General features: G+C 37.7%; 4 protein-coding genes across 6 annotated transcripts in view; 3 read left to right on the top strand and 1 right to left on the bottom strand.

Annotated features, from left to right (window-relative positions):
• Positions 1–1140: 1140 nt before the first annotated feature.
• On the top strand, positions 1141–15387 carry LOC117794320 (AF4/FMR2 family member lilli). Of its 2 annotated transcripts, none has more exons than XM_034634929.1 (3): positions 1141–2212; positions 6281–6917; positions 15377–15387. In XM_034634929.1, exons 1-3 carry the CDS (start codon positions 1185–1187, stop codon positions 15377–15379), a joined length of 1668 nt encoding a protein of 555 aa, XP_034490820.1. In that variant the 5' UTR covers positions 1141–1184; the 3' UTR covers positions 15380–15387. The 2 variants fall into 2 exon arrangements, with proteins under 2 accessions (XP_034490820.1, XP_034490819.1); XM_034634928.1 differs by lacking the exon at positions 15377–15387 and adding an exon at positions 7069–7393 and having other exon boundaries at positions 6281–7006.
• The window catches only part of LOC117794319 (protein gone early), a 30904-nt gene continuing 18313 nt past the window's right edge, over positions 8062–20652 (bottom strand). For both annotated transcript variants that reach the window (XM_034634926.1, XM_034634927.1), the window contains exons 5-11: positions 11718–11981; positions 11493–11647; positions 10595–10722; positions 9952–10521; positions 9572–9694; positions 8788–9291; positions 8062–8698 (exon numbers count right to left, since the gene is read on the bottom strand). In XM_034634926.1, the coding sequence (XP_034490817.1) occupies positions 8611–8698; positions 8788–9291; positions 9572–9694; positions 9952–10521; positions 10595–10722; positions 11493–11647; positions 11718–11981 (1832 nt within the window). In that variant the 3' untranslated portion in view covers positions 8062–8610. The remainder of the gene's footprint in view (positions 8699–8787; positions 9292–9571; positions 9695–9951; positions 10522–10594; positions 10723–11492; positions 11648–11717; positions 11982–20652) is intronic.
• On the top strand, positions 13611–15135 carry LOC117794321. The gene is made up of 3 exons (XM_034634930.1): positions 13611–13691; positions 13755–14544; positions 14603–15135. Exons 1-3 carry the CDS (start codon positions 13677–13679, stop codon positions 14917–14919), a joined length of 1122 nt encoding a protein of 373 aa, XP_034490821.1. The 5' UTR covers positions 13611–13676; the 3' UTR covers positions 14920–15135.
• LOC117794322 lies at positions 18818–19803 on the top strand. The gene has a single exon (XM_034634931.1). It carries the CDS (start codon positions 18897–18899, stop codon positions 19629–19631), a length of 735 nt encoding a protein of 244 aa, XP_034490822.1. The 5' UTR covers positions 18818–18896; the 3' UTR covers positions 19632–19803.

Raw genomic sequence — 20652 nt, 5'->3', positions numbered from 1 at the left:
TTTTAAACCAATATTAAAAAAAGAATCTACAAATAACAAATACATATATACTTAAATACATATATAAAGCAAAATAACTACCTCAAGCTGTTTTATAAATGTTGTTGCTATGTGCCAATTGTGTGATACAGTCAAACTTCGCTATGGCAAACTAGTTAAAACTACGAGAATAATTTATTGAGACAAAGTACAAAAACTATATAGCATTCTGTACATTTATTTAATAATAAAGTTGTCATCGTAAAGATTAAAAAAATTAGGAGAGGTTAAAAAAAAATATGCAGTTAAATGACCATTTTTTTTTTAAAAGCTTCTAATTTATTATTAATTATTTGCATTCTAGAAACTATTTCTGAACTACAGATGGCTTCAATATGTATTATTTTATATATACAATAATCTACAATAAATCATATTTTGAGAAACAAATTAAAATTGACTATAGAGAAGTATTACTGTACTTAAGATAGAAATACTTTACAATATCGAAGCTTGACTGTTTTGATAATTGAGTGAATAATTAGCAATTCATTACACGATAAAAGAAGAGTGTAACTTAACGAGCAGCCCTCGCAATAGTCGAGCTACTGTTTTCGTCAGAGCAACAACAACAACAAAGTTTCACTGGAGGGCAACCTAGTTAAGCGCAGTCTGTGGACACTAAGGGTGAAGAGTGAGCGGAAGAGGAAAAAGGTGAGAAGAGGTTGACAGTCAGCAATAACAACAAGTGAGGCGGCAACTCAAAAGTCAAAGTCAAAACAAAATACACACACACACACACTGACACAACATAACGAATAAGCACATATGACAGCAACAACAATAAGAACATCTCACAAAAAAAAAAATATATATACAAAAATAATATATGAACATATGTAAATAATAATAAATTGTAACAATTACATTGCTGTTCGTACAAATTTCAGTTGAAAAATTGATCGAAAAACAAAGAAAGACAAAAATCAAATCAAGGGGCGAACCGCGAACCGTTAAACCGTTAAACTACCGTTAAGCTGATTAACTCTGATACCGTTACACCGCTAGACCTTTATACCGTTATACCATAAACCGAACCGAACCGGCGAGCGTCGACCAAGAAACTGAAACCGAAACCGAAACGAGTCAGCGGCAAAATAGCAAACAGCGAGCAGAGACGTCGACGCCAGCAGCAGCAGCAGAAAATGGACGTCAAGTTGCTGACAGAGCTGCGGCTGGAGGGCAGCGCGCGCAGGCGTCGCAGCAGCGCTGCTCAACAACAGCAACAACAACCACAACAACAGCAACAACAACAACAGCCACAACAACAATCACACACATTGCAGCGCGGCAAGTTGTCGCGTCAGGAACGTGCCATAGGTGGCGCCACCAGAAGCAAGATCGCCAGCAAGACGCCTACGTCCGCTGTGGCGGTGGTGCCACCAAGTCGACAGAGCCGCAAGAGCAGCAGCAGCAACAACAATCGCAGGGAGCGGGAAAGGGAGCGAGAGCGAGAGCGGGAACGGATACGGCAACGGGAATCCCCACTGACTTTGTCACGTGTGGCCTTTGGACGCACTTGCTCGGGTCGGTCAACGGGGCATGCCACACTACCCCCACCCCCAGTGCTGCAACCAGCAGCAGCGGCACCTGTGCGTCACCGCGGACTGAGGCATCGGCTGGACACGCCGCGTCCAATGGCCAGGCCGATGGCAGCGGCGCACGAGCAGCTCGAGTTGCTGCTCACGCGCATTGAGCGAGGCTCCGAAGTGGACATAACGCCAACAACAACACCAATGCCAATGCCAATGCCGACGTCGACGTCAGCGCCACGGCGACGCAAGCCGGCGGCAGCGCGCACAGTGCGCAGGCAAATGGAGCATCCGCCGCCGGTGCCGACGGTGACGCCGCTGAGCAGTGCGCGCAACAACAAAAGCAACAACTATGAGCAGCTGCAATCAACTGTTGCTGCCACAACAACAACAGCAGTTGCCACCACGTTGACCAATACAGCGACAGCGACTGCAGCGGCGACTGCGACTGCCACAGCGGCCACCTTCGTCCCTCTCACACAGAATCCACAACTGCTAACGCCGGAGAAGCGTCGAGCGCTGCTCGAGCTGCTGTCGCGGGCAGAGCAGCATGACCAGGAGATCGTCAACATATTGCGCAGCGAGGTCAGCGATGCCGGTGATCCGTCCAGGGATGCAATGCGTCTAACACTCCAGATGCTGTAAGTACTCTACACAACAACAACAACAGCAACAAATCAAACGGTTAGAAACGCAGTCAACGTCGCTGTCATCAACGCAGTCAGCGTCGTCGTTTTGTGTGTGCAAATGATGTCATCGTCGCTCTGAGTGAGAGCGAACGCGCTCTCTCTTTAGCCTTTTTGGCTTTGCCCTCGCTTCGCTAGCAATCGTACTCTCACTCTCCCACACAACACACACACACACACGCACACACACATGCACGTCGTGTTGTTGCTCCAGTCAGCTGCCAATGCGCTGCTGACGCCATCGACAGCGCTGACTGCGCTGCCTGGTGGAGTTACTCACCCAACGGCGACTCCAAGCTCGCTCGCGTTTGCAAATACGGCAACAACAAACAAAAATAGCAGCAACAACAACAACAGCAAACAGTTAACTGTCAATGTCTTTGCTGTTGTTGTCTTTGTTTTTGTTTGTCGCCCTGCGTTGCGATTAGAAGTACATATGTACATATGTATGTATATTTACTACCAGCAGCAGCTACCTCTGCACACAACTCTACACACACACACTCACCCACACATTGCTGCTGTTCAGATGCCTTTAACCTTAATCCTTTGTCTTGGTCTTTCAATTTAAAGTTGCGCTTGACCCTAAAATCTAAAAACTATGCATACAGTATGTCAAGTAATTTTATTACCCTTTAAAATACAAAAATTACATTAAATTAAAAAAAAAATGGAATGACAAAATTTTGTGAGATTTTAAATTTTCTTCCTATTTTTACCAATTTTTGCAAAAAAAAAATCATTTGATAGATGAAGAATATAAAGTTTCGATTTTAAATTTTGTAATTTAAAAAAGTTTAATTATCTGAAAACAGTTATTTATTTTTTAATGTGTATTTATGATGTTGTTTATATAATTATTGGTTTAAATTTTTTTTAAATTCTTCGATTTTAAATGTTCTTATTTTTAAGAAGTTTAATTATCTGAAAACAAGTATTCTATTTATTTTTGAATGTGTATTTATGATTTTGTTTATATAATTATTTGTTTACATTTTTTTTAAATTCTAAAAACTATATATTATATTTGCTACTTGAACTGTAACTACACTAGTCGTATTTTATAACTTATCTGTGTTATCAGTTATCCGGTATCACTCTTCATCAACATGGGCTTTATGTTTTGTACTTCAACTTTTTAACTTGCCGGACAGTTGAAGATAGACGGACAGACAGAAGGAAATGAGTAAATCGACTTAGCGCGTCATATTGATAAGGAATGGGAATACCCTATAAATAGTCATTCCCACCTTGAGTTAAAGTTATAAATTAGTTGTACAAATCAAATTACATAAAACATAATTTTTAAATTAACATAAATTTTAAAATTTCACTCAGCAATCTTTGTAGAGTATCTGCAAGTCGAACGCCAGTTAATCACTAAAGCTCATAATTTATAATTTAAGTCTAAAGACACGTTTTTTTTTTTAACTTAAGTAACATTTTAATTATACAGACTTGTTTATGTTAACATCATGCTGTTAACGCTGTCAAGCTGTTAACGTCACATTAACATTTGACAAGTTACAAGCGTTCCACATATGCTTCGGAATTTATTAACTTTTTACTTGGGATAGGTTTCGAAACTCGCCTTAAGTTGAACAAGTTGAGAATTGCTATTTGTTTAATGGTGCTCAAAATGGTTCGCTTAAAATGTAGAAGATGCCTAAAATTGTGTTTTTGTTTTGTGAAATTTTCTAAGTAGATAACTCTTTAGAGATAATTTCTCAAAGTTTTTGAAGATGATTGTATAATCTTGATTTCAAGTTCTTTACTCAGCAAGATCTTCAAATAAAGACGTTGGCGCCCAAATTGGGGCGCCCCAAAACCGCAATTTCTCTTATCGGATTATATGCTCACATAAAAATAAGCAATAAGTATGTAGTTATAGAGAGAGAGAGTATAAATTGGTTCCTCTCCTTTAGCACCCTCCCTGTCGTTAGCACCTGAACTCAACCTGAGCTATTTGGCAACTGTTTTTGCAGTTGCGCTCGCCTGATATGAGGAATTCTTCTAATCAAATATTACGACCAAATAATCGACAACTGTTTGCAATTGAAATTCACGTTGATATTTTTTTTAATTTTTTTTTTTTGAGATAAAATTTTGCACATTCAGAAAAAATAGTTGGATGAGAGTATGAGACGTTTCCCCCCTTTCCCTTCCCTTTCACTACCATTTTCAGTTCCCCTTCCCCTTTGCCCCTTTGCCCTTTTTGCTGCTGACGATAACGAGCAACGTTCTGGGCTTTGGGAATTGGGATTGTGTTGAGGTTCGAGTTGGAAACTTGATGACTATACCTTGGCTTTGTCATAATTCTCTTTCTCTTTTTAGTTGCTGCGCTTTATTTGTTTGATCAATAAATTTGCGCGTCGCCCCAAAACAAAAAAAAAACCTAAATACCAAAAAAAAAAAAAAACCTAAGAACAGTTTTGTGGAAAGAACTTGCCACACAGCTTGCCTCATCGCCCCAAACTCACAACTTGCGGTGTTTTATTAATGAAGCTCTTTGAATGTTTTCCTCTTCTTTCTTAGTTATTTTGTCTTTGCTGTTTCCATTTTCATTTTCCCACTTTGATTGTGTCATGTTATTTGCCCAGCTGGAGGGGGAAGAGGGAAAAGGGAACAGGTGGGGAGCACAGATGATGATTAACATAGCAACCTTAACCCTGATAACCCAGATCCGAGTAGAGGCAACATACACTTAGCTACGGATAGCTAGGAAAGTTTATCGACTTTCACAACATGCTAAAGTTTCATGTAAGAGAAATACAAGTTTTTCTTAAAAATCATAAAAATATCCTTTTACAGTATGTTAATTTTATTTTGACAAAAAACAAAATTCACATGTTCTTTTTTTTTTTTTTAATCTATTGGGTGCAAATATTTTAAAAAATAAAAAATATATATACAAGGGTTTTTTAAAAATATAAGCCAAACAATCAAAAATGCATTAGTTTTTTTTTATTTATTTATTTATTTATTTATTTATGCACGACTAAAAGCAGTCGGCAAAGAAAAAATTACCAAGTATAAAAATTAAGTTAAAGATTAAAAATACAAATACAATTAAAAATAAATTATGAACTGTAAAGAAAAAAAAATTAAAGATTTGGTTGGATTATATTTCTGGAGCACTCCTGATAAACATTTTTGTCCTTGGCAAAACAATCCCTTCTTTTATAAGAAGCTTGACTTTACTTGGACATTAGATCAATTTTATTGACAACTGAGAACTTGACACGGAAAGACATATAAATATAAATATATATATTATATATTATCCATAATTTATGCTACACTTGAACTTCGCTATAACGATCGTCTCTGTAAGTTGTTTTTTTTTTTTTCAAGTAAATTTAAGTACAATAGTTTCGTTCGATTCAGTTCGTATATCAAATAAAAAAGGTATTTTTTCGGAATTATAATAACTCTTTCAAATAATCTAGCATTGAAAATAATATTATTTTAAATTTTTTTAAATAATTTTTTTAATTGAATTTTAGTTCTTATTCGGTTCGCAAGAATTTTACAGTCAAACTTCGTTGCTAAAACAAATCTACTTATTTCTCTTTCTCGATTTTCACTTTAACTATCCAAAATGGGATCTCACTCAAGAACTTAATGGTTAGGTAAGACTGTAATTGCTGACATTAGCAATTATTTAATTTTGCTCTGTAAATTGAAGCTAAACAAATTGTTTTGAACTGCCAAATGACCCCACATGCGCAATTGAAGGGTATTCAAACACTTTGCTATTTTTGACATTGGCCTTGAGACTTCTTAAGAGAGGGGTGTGCAGAGAACTGGCTGGGAATTGCGTGTCGACAGACCATATGAAACCCAATGAATTCCGCTTCGACTCCAGAGGAGTCCGAGAAGGAGGGTTTAAGGGGAGGTAATACTATGACGTTATCGGCTTGCGAGGCTGATGCAATAAGCCGGCTTTTCTGTGTGTGTGTGTTGTCAGTTTTGATTTATTAGCGTCAATTTTAATGTTGATCAATCCCTTTCCCTGTCCAGGCCGTTGGCGCTGAAGCCCGGAGATTCACCGTACTGTAAGCACTTCTGGGCGGGACATCGCTACCTAAAGGAACGTCAGAAGCTGTATCAACAGCTTCCACCGGACGACTTGCGTTATAAAGAGGTAAAAATCTTGCGAGCTCCCGATGGCAATTTCTTTCTCTCGAAGCCACTCGAGGACGAGCTCAAGGATGAGAAACATGTGCTGGACTTTATAGAATCTGAGCTGCATCGCAGTCAACAGACGCCAATAACTCCAGAGCAAAGGACACGCCAAGAGAGGGCGTTGGATGAGCGCCGGGAACTAGATCGGCAGAAGCAACAGGTGAGTGAGTGTCGAGAACGACATCGTCTCCAGGAGATGAAGCGGCTGAAGAAGCAGGTGCCCAAGAAGATGACAAAGCAGGCCAAGAAAGTGCAAGAGGAGGCCAAACAGTTGCCACAGTTGACACAGTTGCCCAAGCAAATTGAATATAGCAAAAGACTGACTGTTATTGAGGAGGTTGAACAAGAAGAGGAGAAGGGGGAACTGAACAAAGATGCAAATGAAAATGGGGATGATGATGATGATGATGATGTGACGCCACGCCCCACAGCTGCTCAAGCAGCCATGCCGGAAGATCTCATGGAATTACTCGTGCAACGTCAACAGTTCCGGGAGCAATGTCGACGCAGCAGCCTTTACAACAATCCCAACTGCGACACACCCTGGAAACTGTATGCCAAGTAATCAAGCTTTTCATACGCTTTCCATTTTCTCCAACTAATTTATTTACTATATATTACAGCATTGCCAACAAACTCAGCGAGGAATTGACGACGAAAACAGACGAGGAACTGCGTCGCAGCATTGCGGGCTACATCAAGGAATTTGTGGACAACGAGGCGAGCATTACAAAGCCAACAAATTAAATACCATTCCTTTTCCCCAACAACGATAACGATGAGCGCAACATTCCCCATCCATATGCCCGCACCCAAGGGCAACTTAAATTCAATAAAAGAGTACGAACAAATTACAAGTACACCATCAACTGGAACCACATCACCATTTCGAACTGACCATAGCACAAATTATAAAACAAAAATCAAATAAAAATATATATTTATTTACAACAAGTGTAAGAATTGCGACTTTAAGATGCTCTAATTTCTAAAATGGACAGTCAGTCATAATTTATGAGATACTCTAATTTCTAAAATGGACAGTCAGTCATCATTTATTATTTTCTCCAACTTTTTTGACAAATGGACAACCTTAATGGACAAATTTTGTAAATCTACAAAATGTTTCATATTTTGAGATACCTCCAAAATTTACATTAAACTTTTTTAAATATATCGTCGCCTAAAATATGGCAACCCTTTTTTTAACAGCGAGGAATATCGAAGCGAGAAGCTGTTATTAATCTTCCTCAAACTTTTTCTAAAATTAAGTTCAAATAGTAAACAAAATCAGCAATGGTTTCTTGTTTTCAGGAACACCAACAATTGCTTTTGGGTTGCTTTAGTGCAGCTATAAATTTGTAGAGCACACGTGATTAATTAAATTGGTTTAAAATATCTTTACATTGCATAAAAATGCATTAAAAATATGTTCGAATATATGAAATCTCTAAAAACACCAACATTTTGAATGGTTGTTTTCAAAAACATTTCTCTTAAAAATCTCTAGGGATTTCTGGAACACACCTGATAGAATTCTATTCAGTTTTACTTAAATTTATGGAATCGCTGTTTTTTTTCTGACCCGCCCAAAAGTAGACAACAAATTTTGTAAATTCGGTTTCAAGTGAAAAATTCGTCTTTTCGTTTTTAATAGGTTTTCTCTGAAGAACGCATCATAGTTATTAAATTCAATTTATACAGGAACTTAGCAACTAACTAAAACTATAGATTACGCGCTATAGAACTATGGAATATATGTATATGTTGTCGATTTAGGCATACTTAAGCATGTTAATTGTAGTTAATTAGTTACTTGTACATTCGACAACAGATAGTCGTAAATTTCAAATATGCCTATTTTATATAATTATAAACACAGTATTAATTGTATCTGTGTGTGTGTGGGTGTTGGTGTGTGTGTGTGTGATGTCAACAGTGGCTTGTCGCATTTGTATTGCGAATGTGGTCAAAACTAGAGCTAAATTATTAAATATCAACTAATCATATAGTTTAATTACAATCTAAGTTTTTTTTGTTTAGCGCGATTTATGTTGCGTGTGTGTGTGTGTGGGGGGTGGGTGTAAAAAAAGTACAATAAATATGTGGCCGAACTAAGGAATTGTACACAGAGTCGTTTTTATGGCAAGTTGCCTGTTGTTGCCTCACAGCAAATTGGAGCAGCTGACCTCCGAGGCGGCGCAATCCGTTGAGCGTGGCAGAAACTGAATGTGCTGCCAGGTGGCATTAAAGCTGCACCACAACGAAAGAGAGCGAGCGTGAATGAGAGGGAGAGGAGAGATTAATTACTTAAGCTTTGATTAATAATAAATGACACTCACAGATAACGTTCGGCCAACTGTCGCTCCACGTGCGGCTTGATGCGTGCATAATCCTTGTCCGCAATCGTTGTGCTGCAATGTTGTTGCATGTAGGCGAGTGTAAACAGCTCGTTCTCATTGAAGGAACGCAGTCCGGGCACACGCAGTCGCCGTGTCAATCCCAATGCCTCATAGGTCACCACCTGATCGATACCCGCTCCCTGGATCGCATTCCCAGCATCGATGGCACTCACAAAGCTGCTAAGCGCTCGTGCCGCCGTTCGTGCCGCACTCAACGTCACATGGAAGCTCTTCAATGCCTCCTGCGACATTTGTCGCAACTCGTATGCCAAATGTGGCGGCTGTCCGGCGGACAGACAATTGACATCCGGCTGCGCATACTCAATCTCTGGCACGGCATCGCTTATATCCGTGCCCTGGGCATTGAATTGCAGCAAAAATATGGACAAGTTCTTGATCAAAGTCTCCAAAATGTCAGTGCCAATGCGAGCAAAGTTCACAGCCCTTTAAAAGAAGTGAAGAAAAGCGTTTTTAATTAAAAATACTATAGTAAGCACTCATCTTATACAATAAAATATGTCAACCCTTTAAATTCAATCAAATATAAATAATAAATATAAAATAAATTTAAATTTTGATTAAATTAAATTCAATAAAAAAAAATATTATAATTAAGAGAATTTAGGAAAGCTTCTAGTTTAATTCAAAGTAAACAAACTTATTTGTTATAAAAGTTGTCAATTCTAGAAAAAGATAGAGAGAGAGAGAGAGAGAGAATACTTACACAGGGTATCGATAGTCGTAGTAATTGTTGTTGACCAAGACACGTGAGATGAGCAGCATATTTAGCTTATTGGAGTAGGCAATAGGCTGTGGATGATCCCTTGTGTACATCTCGGACACAATGCTAAAGAAAAAAAATAGAAGTATTATTTAAATAGGGTAATTAAATAAGTTGTCGACTTGTTCCACATTCGAGCACTCTAGAGCTCTCAGATGTTTATTTATTTTTATTTGTGTTTAAAGATCTAGCTTTGCCATTAAATACTAGAGTGAGTTGGAATTTATTTAATTTATGTTCTTGGTTATAAAAGATGACTTCTCTACAATTATTGCAGTCTGAACAACAATGTAGAATTCATATACATATATTTCTATACTCACACATCCAGCATGCCCAACGTTTTCAGTTTATCCTCCATGCGAGATCGTCGAAATGTCCAAATGGACTCCAGATGCTCCACAAAATTGATATTGGTCAGCAAGAGATCGTTGTAGTAGTTGCTTATATAATCGGGCTGATCGAGCACCTCATTGGGTATGCCAAACTGCAGACGCATCTCGGCCAGCTTCTTGTGCAGAAATTGTCGGGCTGTCGGCTCCAACCAGTTGGCCTGCTCCAATGAATCCTGCAGCTGATTACGCAAACTGTAGAACATCAATTGCAGGAACTTTTCATTGCCAATGGTTTTATTGACAGCATTTGGATCTTCGCTATGAATCTGTGTGCCAGCCTCAAATTGTTGCTTGTTGTGCGGCTGCTGTTGCTGCAGTGCATCCACCGCAAATGGCACCCAATCTCGCACCACTTTGCTGCAGAAGAGCCAGCGTGGATAGCTCGCTGTGCGTCCGTAGATGGCATGATCAAAGTGCTCGGCTAGAGTGCGATATTCCTTCGAGAGATGCGGCAGCATTTGACGAGCCAATGACCAAACGATAAAGTTATTGATGGGTCTGTGAATTGAAAAAGTTGTCCATTATTTAATATCACATATACTGGTATATATATTTCGAATGGTTCACTCACTTTTTGTCCGATGTGGAGACCAGCGTAGAGAGCTCGTGGAAGACCTCGACATCGCGCACCAACACCTCGGTGTCCTCTGTGATGTGTGTTTTGGGGAAGATCCCCTGCAGCGAATCCATAATGTACAGCTGGCCAAGAGAAAGTGCAATCGGATTAGAGAACAGTTGAATACTAAAAAAAGTATCTCCTACTTGCAAAATCAACATCATTTTCTTGGAGCTGTTTTCTCCAACTTTCATTTATTTGCAGTTGACAAAATATCGAGAGTATTTTTGCTAATCCTAAAATCAATTCAAATCAATTTCTATTTAACTTTCCCACATTAATATACTTCAATATATAATATATTCAAATAGAAAGTTATTTGTTTCTGCTTACAAGTAGAATATGAGTACCTTCTATTGAGGAGTAAAAAACTGTTGATCATCTTTCATTTTCCGTTCATCCTATCTTCTATAAATATGTTCTATGAACCATAAGCAATTTTGATAAAAAAAAAAAGGAAAAATATATAAAAAACAAAAGTATTTTTTTTTTGCAAAATAAAATGTGAAATTGAACTTTGCGTTGAAAAAGTTTTAAGCGAACTTCTATCCATTTTTCATTAGAAATTTAATACTAGAAAAGTGTTTTTCATTTGTTCGATCTTTCTATATCTGCTCTCAAATCAACTCCTAACCATTTCCCTATCTGACTAAGACCTCTGTTGACCTTGGCAAGAGCACAAAACACCGTTAGAAACCAGTTCAAATATATATTTGATTTGAGAACATTTCACAATAAATAAAATAAAATAAATTGTCAAGTTGAACAGATAAAGTGACTTGATTAGAAACGTGTTTGCATAGATTAAGGGAACAGGAAAAGCGGGAAGAATGACTGCATTGGAATGTCTTACCGATGGCGCAATGCTCTTGAGTTCGGCTAAGCGAATCAGTTTATTCAGCTGACGATCTCCTCCAGATCCCTTAGCGGCCTCAATGTGATTGACAATGCGTTGTTCGTAGTGGAAAATGTCATCCGCAAAGATATTCGCATCCCTAGCAACCATGCCTAAAATTCAGGATGAAAATAGGAGAGTTTCATAGAAAGTTCTATTGCAGTTATTGATCCACAGAATTACCCATATTGATGGCAAAGTCACGCAGCAGCAGCTTATAGCCATTAACCACTTCCATGTCGGCATCCGGGCCGTAGAAATACTTGTCTGGCAAACCCAATTCACCCTCATCCAGGGTGATAATGTAATCATAGGGTATCGTATAGCTGTTCTCAACGCTTATACGATAATACGGAAAGATGCCGAACTTCACCTGAAGATGCTTCAGTGCGGTCTTGTAATCCCAATTCTGTAAACGATTCGTGGCCGAAAGTGCCTGCCAACCACCTGGAAAAAAAATAGAAAAAATAAAGTTAAAAGAAGAATACAAATAATAAATTCATCAAATACGAATATCATGCGGTAATCCAATAATCCGGTATGCCGGGGAATGACCCAGACCCAGACTTCCAACGCCTCTGACGCCCCTCGCTCCTTAGTGGCAACATCGGGGGACGCTAATGAAATTCCCCAGAAGCGCAGAGGCATCAAATTAATATTGTTATTGTTTTTTTTATTTTTTGGCAAAAACCGAAAAATAAATAAATTTATGACAGCACCCCAGATGCATACTTGTATCTGTATCTATAAATGTATCTGTATCTCTATCTGCTTCTATCGCTATCTCCCGATTGATTTTATACCAATTAAAGGCGCTAAAATGTTTGCCTGCAACGTCTTGGAAATTTCGGAGCGACAACCGTATTGCAGTCATAAACAAAGCATAATATGGGCTAAAACCGATAAGTTAATACTCTAAATAAAGTAATGAAAACTTGTTAAGAATTTTAACGTTAAAAAAAACACACAATTTTCAAAAAAAACCGGGGCAAAATTTAAAAACTTGAGAAAAATGCAGAAAAACGTAGAGAGCATTTATGATGAATTAAAAATAGAATCATAACTTGAATATTTTAAAACAACAGGAAAAGTAAGAAAAATCGCTAGATTTAAAATATAGTAAAAAAAATTAATAAAAAAGTTAAAGAAAAAATGTATAAGATAATAAAAAAAGTTGGGAACAGAACTGATGTAGATTGTATAAAATGTATATAGAAAAAAAACAGGAATATAGAAGAAGAACGCACAGAGATCAGAAAAAATGTATAGCAAAATATGATTTTGAATATAAGTATAAAAAATAAATTAAATTTAAAAAAAATAATGATATACCTATGATGAAAGAGAATTTTATAAAAACTAAATTTTAAAAAAGAAGATAGGCAAAAAGGATCGATTTGTGAGGAATAAATATTAGAAAAATAATGGTCAAATATGATTTATGATACAAGGAAAAGAAAGTGTAATCTATAATAAAAAGACGACATTTGATAACTTTAATTACTTTGAGGCACTGAAAGAAATGAAGTCCTAAAAGACAGACTCACTTCTATTTTCGATACTTCAATTCAATTTTTCTATACCACTTCAAAACTTTAAGATTTAAAGGTATTTATTATAATAGTTACAAATAGGTACAATTGATTTTTAATGAACAAGTTGAGGCAATTCACTCAGCATTAAAATGAGATAAGGAAGTGTAGGGACATAGACACAGTAATGAGAGTTGGACGGAGTTGAGTTTTTGGGGTATTCCGAAACTACTTATTATGGTTGTGGAACTGTAAAATGTAGCCAAGTGTCATCAGGCAGCTGATGGTCGGCATTTTAAGCTGTATTGTTGGGGGGAATTGATTGTGTCAGCTGTGTTTGTGGTATTAATTAGCGTGTGCAAATCGAGAAAACTTAAAATTGATCCGTGCTAGCCGGATTTACTGATGTTATAGTTTTATATCTCTATACGTATAATATTTTAACAATTGATTGCAAATCAATGCGAGCACTTTAATTAACTTTAATTAAAGGCAAGGTATAAAAACTGAACGCTGCCCCGAATCGAGGCATCAATCCAGTGCAGCAGCTCCAGAGCAAAGCTTCCTCCCAAGCAAAAAATATTCACGCTAACGAATTTTCAATCTCAGCATGAATAAGTTTGTGGTAAGTAAAGAAATTGAATTGAAATTTAGAGATGAGTGTGTGAACTGAATCTTATGTTTACAGTTTTTGGCCTGTTTGGCAGTGCTTGGCTGCAACAGTTGGGCATCGGCGCGTCCTGATCTCAGCCGTCAAGCCTATCGCTATGAGGTTGGCCAGAATGAGAACATTGTCACTGGTGGCGTGGTGACAACGCCCCAGATTACCACAAGCACCTCCTATCAGCCGACGGCATCGGGCACCACATATTTTAATAGTGCTCCAACTGTCGGTCAATTGAGCTACAACACGGGCAATGCCGGCTTCAATGGAGAGAGTGGAGTTACCTATGCCACAACAGGTGGCAACACTGGCAGCTACTCAAATGGTGGCAGCTACTCAAATGGTGGCAGCTACTCAACTGGTGGCAGCTACTCAACTGGTGCCAGCGACATCATTGGACTGACTGGCATCCATCCAGGACCTGAAATCAATTACAAGGAACAGGAAGCCTACATCAGTCATCTGGCCAACTTCCAGCCCGCTCAGGTAACCAAGCACTTCTATCTGCACACCGCACCCGAGGATCATGATGAGCAACAAATTGTGCGCTATGTGAATGTGGGCAGACCACAAAAGAACTATCGTGTCGTGTTCATCAATGCTCCAGCCTCGACCACGAGCAAGGCCAAGATTATTGCCAATGTGGCACCAGTTGAGGAGAAGACCGCCGTCTATGTGCTGTCCAAGAAGTCGAATGCTCTCGATGTCAGCGCCGAGGTTGTCACACAGCGTCCAGTTAACAACAAGCCCGAGGTGTACTTCATCAAGTACAAGACACCCGAGGAGGCGGCTCACGCCCAGCAGACCATTCAGGGTAAGTTGCTCCAAGGAATGATCTCAACATCTACTTGAATTTCTGCTCCATCTCTTAGCCAACTATGATGCTCTTGGTGGCAGCTCTCAGACCAGCGATGAGGGCATTGTTCCCGTCTCCTCGGTCATCAATAGCCTGGGCGACAATGGCTCCTCTGGCGTTCTCTCTGATGCCACCGGCGGCATCAACATTGTTGGCACTGGCGGTGTTCCAGTTGTTGAAACCAGCTCCATTGGCTCCAATGGCGGCAGCAATCTCCAGATCGATGTCACCGGCAGCAGCAGCAATACTCAAACTGCTCACATCGGAGGAGGCAACAATGTCATCCAGACAACTTATCTGCCCGCCAAGCCCATCCGTTCGGTCAAGTACTAAGCCTGCATCCTGTTGTATCCTTTGTCCATACACCAACAACACCACCACCACACGCAACCACCACAACCACACTCGACCAATGCTTCTAATTGAATAATCAATCGATGGCGATTGTTTTTTCTGGAATTTGTTTATGTAACTTTTGCGATACTTTTCTAAACTCATTTTTTTTTCAACAATTTTTTTTTTAATAAAAATTAAGCATTTCTTAAGGCATTCAAAAAACATACAAAAAATACTTATAAAGTTAATTGAAAGTGTCAAAAATGAATTGGCGACCATGGAAAGTAGTTTTTCAATTCAATCAACTTAATTTGCGAGTTGAAAAATTGAGAAAAACCAAATTTAATATCAAATTGAATGTCAAATTTAAAGTGCAACTGTGATTGAAAGTATCACTAAAAACCTAGTTAAAAAGCAAAAAGTTACAGTTGAATATCAATTTGAATCAACAAAGTGAACTGCAGTGATACAACAAGTTAAAAGTCGAACAGTGATTGAAAGTGCAATTGAAAGAACAGTTGACTGTTATGTTGTATTCAAATGTCAATTTAAATCGAGCATTGCGATTGGACGAAAACTTGGTGCCTTGCACAAGCAGGCGTCAAAAATGTAAAGCCCCCACCGCACTTCTCCTCTCCTCTAGCCGCCCAATCGAGTCAACTATTTGGCAAGCTCTTCATAATTGTTGGAACTACAACAACGACAACAACAACAGTCGAAGCGACAACCAAGCTACCAAAAACGATGGCAAATAAATTAGCGTCTTAAAAAAACAACAAGAAATATAAAAAAAAAAAATATAAAAAGAAAAAAAGAAAAAGAGAAAAAAAACACAATCTCAAATCGAAATCAAAATCAAATCGGAGAGACTTATGGAGTGCTGCAAGGTCAATTCGCGCCAATGCAACGCATTAAAAGACCAGAAAGTATTAAAAAAATATATAGAAATACATATATGCATATACTATATAAGTATATATTGTATAATTATCTTATAAAGTGGACGTTGCCACGCCTCGCGTTAAAGCGCCTTTAAAAGCCGGGCGCCAGCAACAAATTTATGATCCATGCATGTATGTATTACAATGCTGTCAATGATAATGATGATGATACCAGGTATCTAGTATTTCTTTGGTATATTCGTATTTGGTATGCAGCGGTATTTTTCGTGTCTGCATTTTCTGCTATCGATTTGAGCATCTGCATATTAATAGATTTTGTTGATCTTTGCATAAAGATAATCACACCTACTAAATAAATGATACGATCTCCGTGTGGAGTCGAAACGATTCCGAAAACATTTGTCCCTCGGTTTTTACTGTCAACGTTCATAAAAACTTACATAAATTTTCAAATTGTATGTGTCTTGAGAAGGGCGAAGTGGGGGATTTAGATATGAAAATTATTGATATAGATATGGATATTCGATATGGAATGCCTAATTGATAATTATCGTTTTGTTCGCTTTCAATTCAGCAGCGAGCTGCTAATAACTGAATTAGCAGATCAGCTAAACGATCAGTTGTTTCAATAAGCTGTTTTTTGTTGAACGACCCCACAAAGCGATCCTCCTTTTCCAAAGGTGATTAATAGATAACATTTAAAAATTGAATAAGTATAATAGATCAGCTGATCGTTCAGGTAGAAATGATCAATCAATTGTCATCTCTTATTTAAATAAGTAGTTCAGTAAAACGATCAGTAATTATGATCATTCGGTGATTGATTGGATTTAGGTTGTTTGTCTGATCCTCCTTTCATCAATTATGTACATATATTTAATAGCTGGTGAAGTTTATCAGTACTTCTTTAACAGAAGAAATGATTAATCAACTTACGATCACTTCATACTAAACCTGCCAAAGTAATTAAAATTAATGATCAGTTATAAGGATCACTTGTGAATCAACTAAGAACCACATCTCATAACTGAATAACAAGATCAGTTGATATAAATTTTCTTAAATAATGCATTTCCCAGGGAATACCTTGTCAATAAACGATCGACATCGATCGGTTGAAAACAGCGATCGAAGTGAGTGAGCTCATAAATCGATTCACCCGATGACAGCACAATATGCTAATCGATATCTATATATATTCATAATACAAATATCTATAGATACAAAATGCTTCCACATTTGGACAAATTATGTTTTATGATTTTATATGGTGCTCTTTTGTGGCGACCTCCAAGCGCCTTCAGGTGAATGTGTCGCATTTTGGGTGTATGCATTCGCTAAGGCATCCAAAAACTGACTCATCAGCTATATTTATTGATCTCATTGTTATTGTTATTGTTGTTGCTGAGTGGTTTAGGAGGCCACCAAACTGTGAAAGCATTGTTGTTGCCATGGGAAATCCAAATCAAACAATTTACAATCATAATAATCATATTTGGATTATGCAATATTAGCAGACGAAATTGGTTTAATCAGGAAACTACATAAGTGTTGGCTTTACTTATCTATACGTTAAAGAAATTACTCAGCACACTGTAATTAACTATTAATTGATTTACTTTTCATCTCTTGAATATTTTTAGTTATCAACATATAGTTTATTTATCAATATATTCAAAGGATGTGATCACATTGATCATGAATTTAATTTGTAACTATTTCTGTGGTAAAATAATTATAATAACTACAAACCTGACCAATATAAAATAGATATAGAAGTGGAAATCTAAATATCTTTCAACGAACACAATACACACTTATTTTTTAAGTAACAGGTATAAAAATCGAAATAGTTTTTAAAATGGTTTTTTATTGGTAAAAAAGTATTAGCTCAAATTGATAATATTAAATATTTATTGTATGGGACATGGATAATAATTTTGGATGTTAGTAGATTCCAAAGATATAATACTTAATCAGTTCATTTTACTTAATCAAAGTGTGACTCTAATATAGTATAAGTAAAAGCTTTTAACATATTTCAGTTGATAATTTATATTTAACTTATGCTTTTATGTAAGACAACATTTAATTAATATTCAATCAGATTTTGTCATTCAGTTTGTCGCTGTATGAAATCATCTTTAACTATTTGCAAATTTGCAAGTTAATCGATCAACTCGATCAGTTTTGATCAAATTTGATCAACTGGGGCCCAAAGAAAAACCCAAAGCAAACAAGTTTTCGTGAAACTCGTGAACTGGAGGCCTAAAGGTGCCGTTTAATGAGATGCATTAAAGCCGTCAACAAGCCTACAAATGTTGCCAATTTTTGTGTATTTCAATATATTAGACAGCATTATGTACAATATATATGCGGGTAGCTATACTTGATGAATATACATCTATAATGTATAGATAGTTTGTGTTTTTGTTGGTGAGGCCAAAGCAACAGTCAAGTTCAATGTCAAAGCTGGCAAAAAGATACAAAGATACATAGCAACAACAGCAACAACAACCAACTTTTATTGAGCTTTAGATTTAAAATGTAAACCATGGCTACGCGTTTAAGAATTAGCCACGCCCCAAAAAAAAAATATATATATATTCATATATGTATTATACATATACACGTACAGTCCATCAGCTGACGCATCTGTCAGATACATTTGTGCATTGGTAGATTTGAATAAATTTTAGGTCACGTTGAGCCTATGAATCTTGATTCATGAATGTTCGACTGCTCGAATCTTGAATGTGGTATCGCTTGAAAGCTGAATGCTGTTGAGAGAGCAACGACGTTTTGTGGTCGATTTACATAAATTACAACAACAAATCAACTGACGTCGACCGCGCTGCCAGCAGAGGGGGAAACAAATCGCATATATAAGTCAAGTGGAGCGACAAGAAATGCAACCATTGCCCCAAAGCGATCCAATCCAAAAACGTATCCACAACTCAAACTCCAAACGCCAAACGGACGCGACGCGACATTCAACGATCGATTCATATAAATATATATCGGGATATATATTAAATCAGGATAATCATAGCAAGGATTAATCTACTCAGCATGCAGTTAATATCAACTCAAATCTTGTTGGCCATTGCCACGTTGTTCGTTTTGGCCCAGGCACGTCCTCAATATGGCTATGAGCAACCGCAGGCTGGAGATTTACTCGTCGGAGGAATTGGTCTAGGCAATCCCGGCCAGAGTCAGCTTGTTGGCCAATTGCCACTGTCACATCGTGGCGGTGATAAATATTTGCCACCGGCAAGCACCACACAAGCCCCGATAATCAATAAGAAATTCTATTTGGTCTCTGCCCCCGAGGATCACAGCAATGACGGCAAGGTGAAGCATCTTGTGCTGGGCAGGGCACAAAAGAATTATCGTGTTGTGTTCATCAAGGCGCCAGCTGGTGATAATGCCAATGTGAAATATTCGGCTGAGTTTGCACCACAGGAGGAGAAGACGGTCATCTATGTGCTGAGCAAGAAGGATAACGATCTCGATGCTGGCGATATTGCGACCCCAGCTCCAACACAGCCCAGCAAGCCGGAGGTCTTCTTCATCAAATACAAGACCGACGATGAGGCGACTCAGGCACAGAAGGAGATCCAGGGACAATACGATAAGCTCGGTGGCACCAATGAGTTCCAGGAGGATAACAATGCTCCAATCACCTCAGTCATTGGTAGCCTCGATGGCCTCAATCCCGATGGCAGCTACAACTATCGTCAGATCAATCGTCCTGCAGGTCATCCTCCAAGTGCCCAATATCTGCCCAGTGGACTCAATCATTAAGAGAACGATAGGTAGACTCCTTAACCAATCAATCTCCTCACCTGCACCTGCACCTGATCCTGATCCTGCTCCTCCTCCTGCTCCTGATCCCCTCAATCCAATCCGTCTATCGACTCTTGTTGTGTTGTTTAGTTTTAAGCACCGAAATATTTTTTTGTTCAAATTTTTTGTTATTGTTTTTTTTTTTGTTAATAATAAAAAATAAACTGTATATTTAAAAAGTACGCAACGTTGAGACTTCTTCTTCTAGTATAATAAGGTATAAGGTCGCGTAGTTTCCGCGCTATAAAATGCCATTTAAAAAATTAATAAAAATGCCATAAATAAATTGAAATGTTGCTCAAATCAAGCAAAAACCCAATAAAGATAAAAAAAAATAAAATAAAATAAAAAATGGTCCGAGTCCGAAACTGGGCCCAAAATCAAAATGCACACAACCAAAATTCAAATCAATTCAAATGTGTCCAAAAATTCGACACTCAACAAAGCGCCCGGCGCCTGAAAAAGATCGAAATTAGCTTAAATGAAGTGAGAAATCAAAATAAGCTCATCAAATTTAATTATAATTGAATCAAACAGCGCATCTTTTCTTCAAGCGATCGTTAAACTGACGCTGCATGACAAAATATGAACTAAAGAGAGACAAGAGTGAAGAGTGAAGACCAAAGACGAAGAAGATGAGGATAAAGGAGGAAACATAAAAACAAACAGAAATACATAATTATGCAGTTAATAAGGTGATTGAAAGAATTCATTAACGTTGGCATAATAAAAGAAAAAGAGGACAGGATATAATTACGAATATTTAACAGACAGGAGGTACATTTACGACAAATGAAAAAAAAAAAGAAGACAAAATTGAGAGGAAAAGTGAGATAGTGTAAGAAAATGTCAGAAATGATATGAAAAGAAGAAAAGACAAAAACCTGACATATAGTATATCGAGTTTTCCCAAAACACTTATTTTTTTGTAAAAAACGGACAGTAATAGAAAGTAATTGAATTTTCCAATTTTGATTTG

Source organism: Drosophila innubila, chromosome X (genome assembly GCF_004354385.1).
Source record: "Drosophila innubila isolate TH190305 chromosome X, UK_Dinn_1.0, whole genome shotgun sequence".
NCBI classification, from domain to species: Eukaryota; Metazoa; Arthropoda; class Insecta; order Diptera; family Drosophilidae; genus Drosophila; species Drosophila innubila.
Note: the sequence above shows the minus strand (reverse complement) of the source record. Positions and strands in the feature narration are given on the sequence as shown.

Excerpts from the sequence above, each read along its gene's own strand:
- LOC117794320 (XM_034634928.1), top strand. The coding sequence starts at position 1,185 with ATGGACGTCAAGTTGCTGACAGAGCTGCGGCTGGAGGGCAGCGCGCGC. Across the intron at positions 2,213-6,280 it reads CGTCTAACACTCCAGATGCT|GCCGTTGGCGCTGAAGCCCG; the intron begins GTAAGTACTCTA and ends TTCCCTGTCCAG. Across the intron at positions 7,007-7,068 it reads CCCTGGAAACTGTATGCCAA|CATTGCCAACAAACTCAGCG; the intron begins GTAATCAAGCTT and ends TATATATTACAG.
- LOC117794321 (XM_034634930.1), top strand. Across the intron at positions 14,545-14,602 it reads CGCCCAGCAGACCATTCAGG|CCAACTATGATGCTCTTGGT; the intron begins GTAAGTTGCTCC and ends TCCATCTCTTAG.
- LOC117794322 (XM_034634931.1), top strand. The coding sequence starts at position 18,897 with ATGCAGTTAATATCAACTCAAATCTTGTTGGCCATTGCCACGTTGTTC.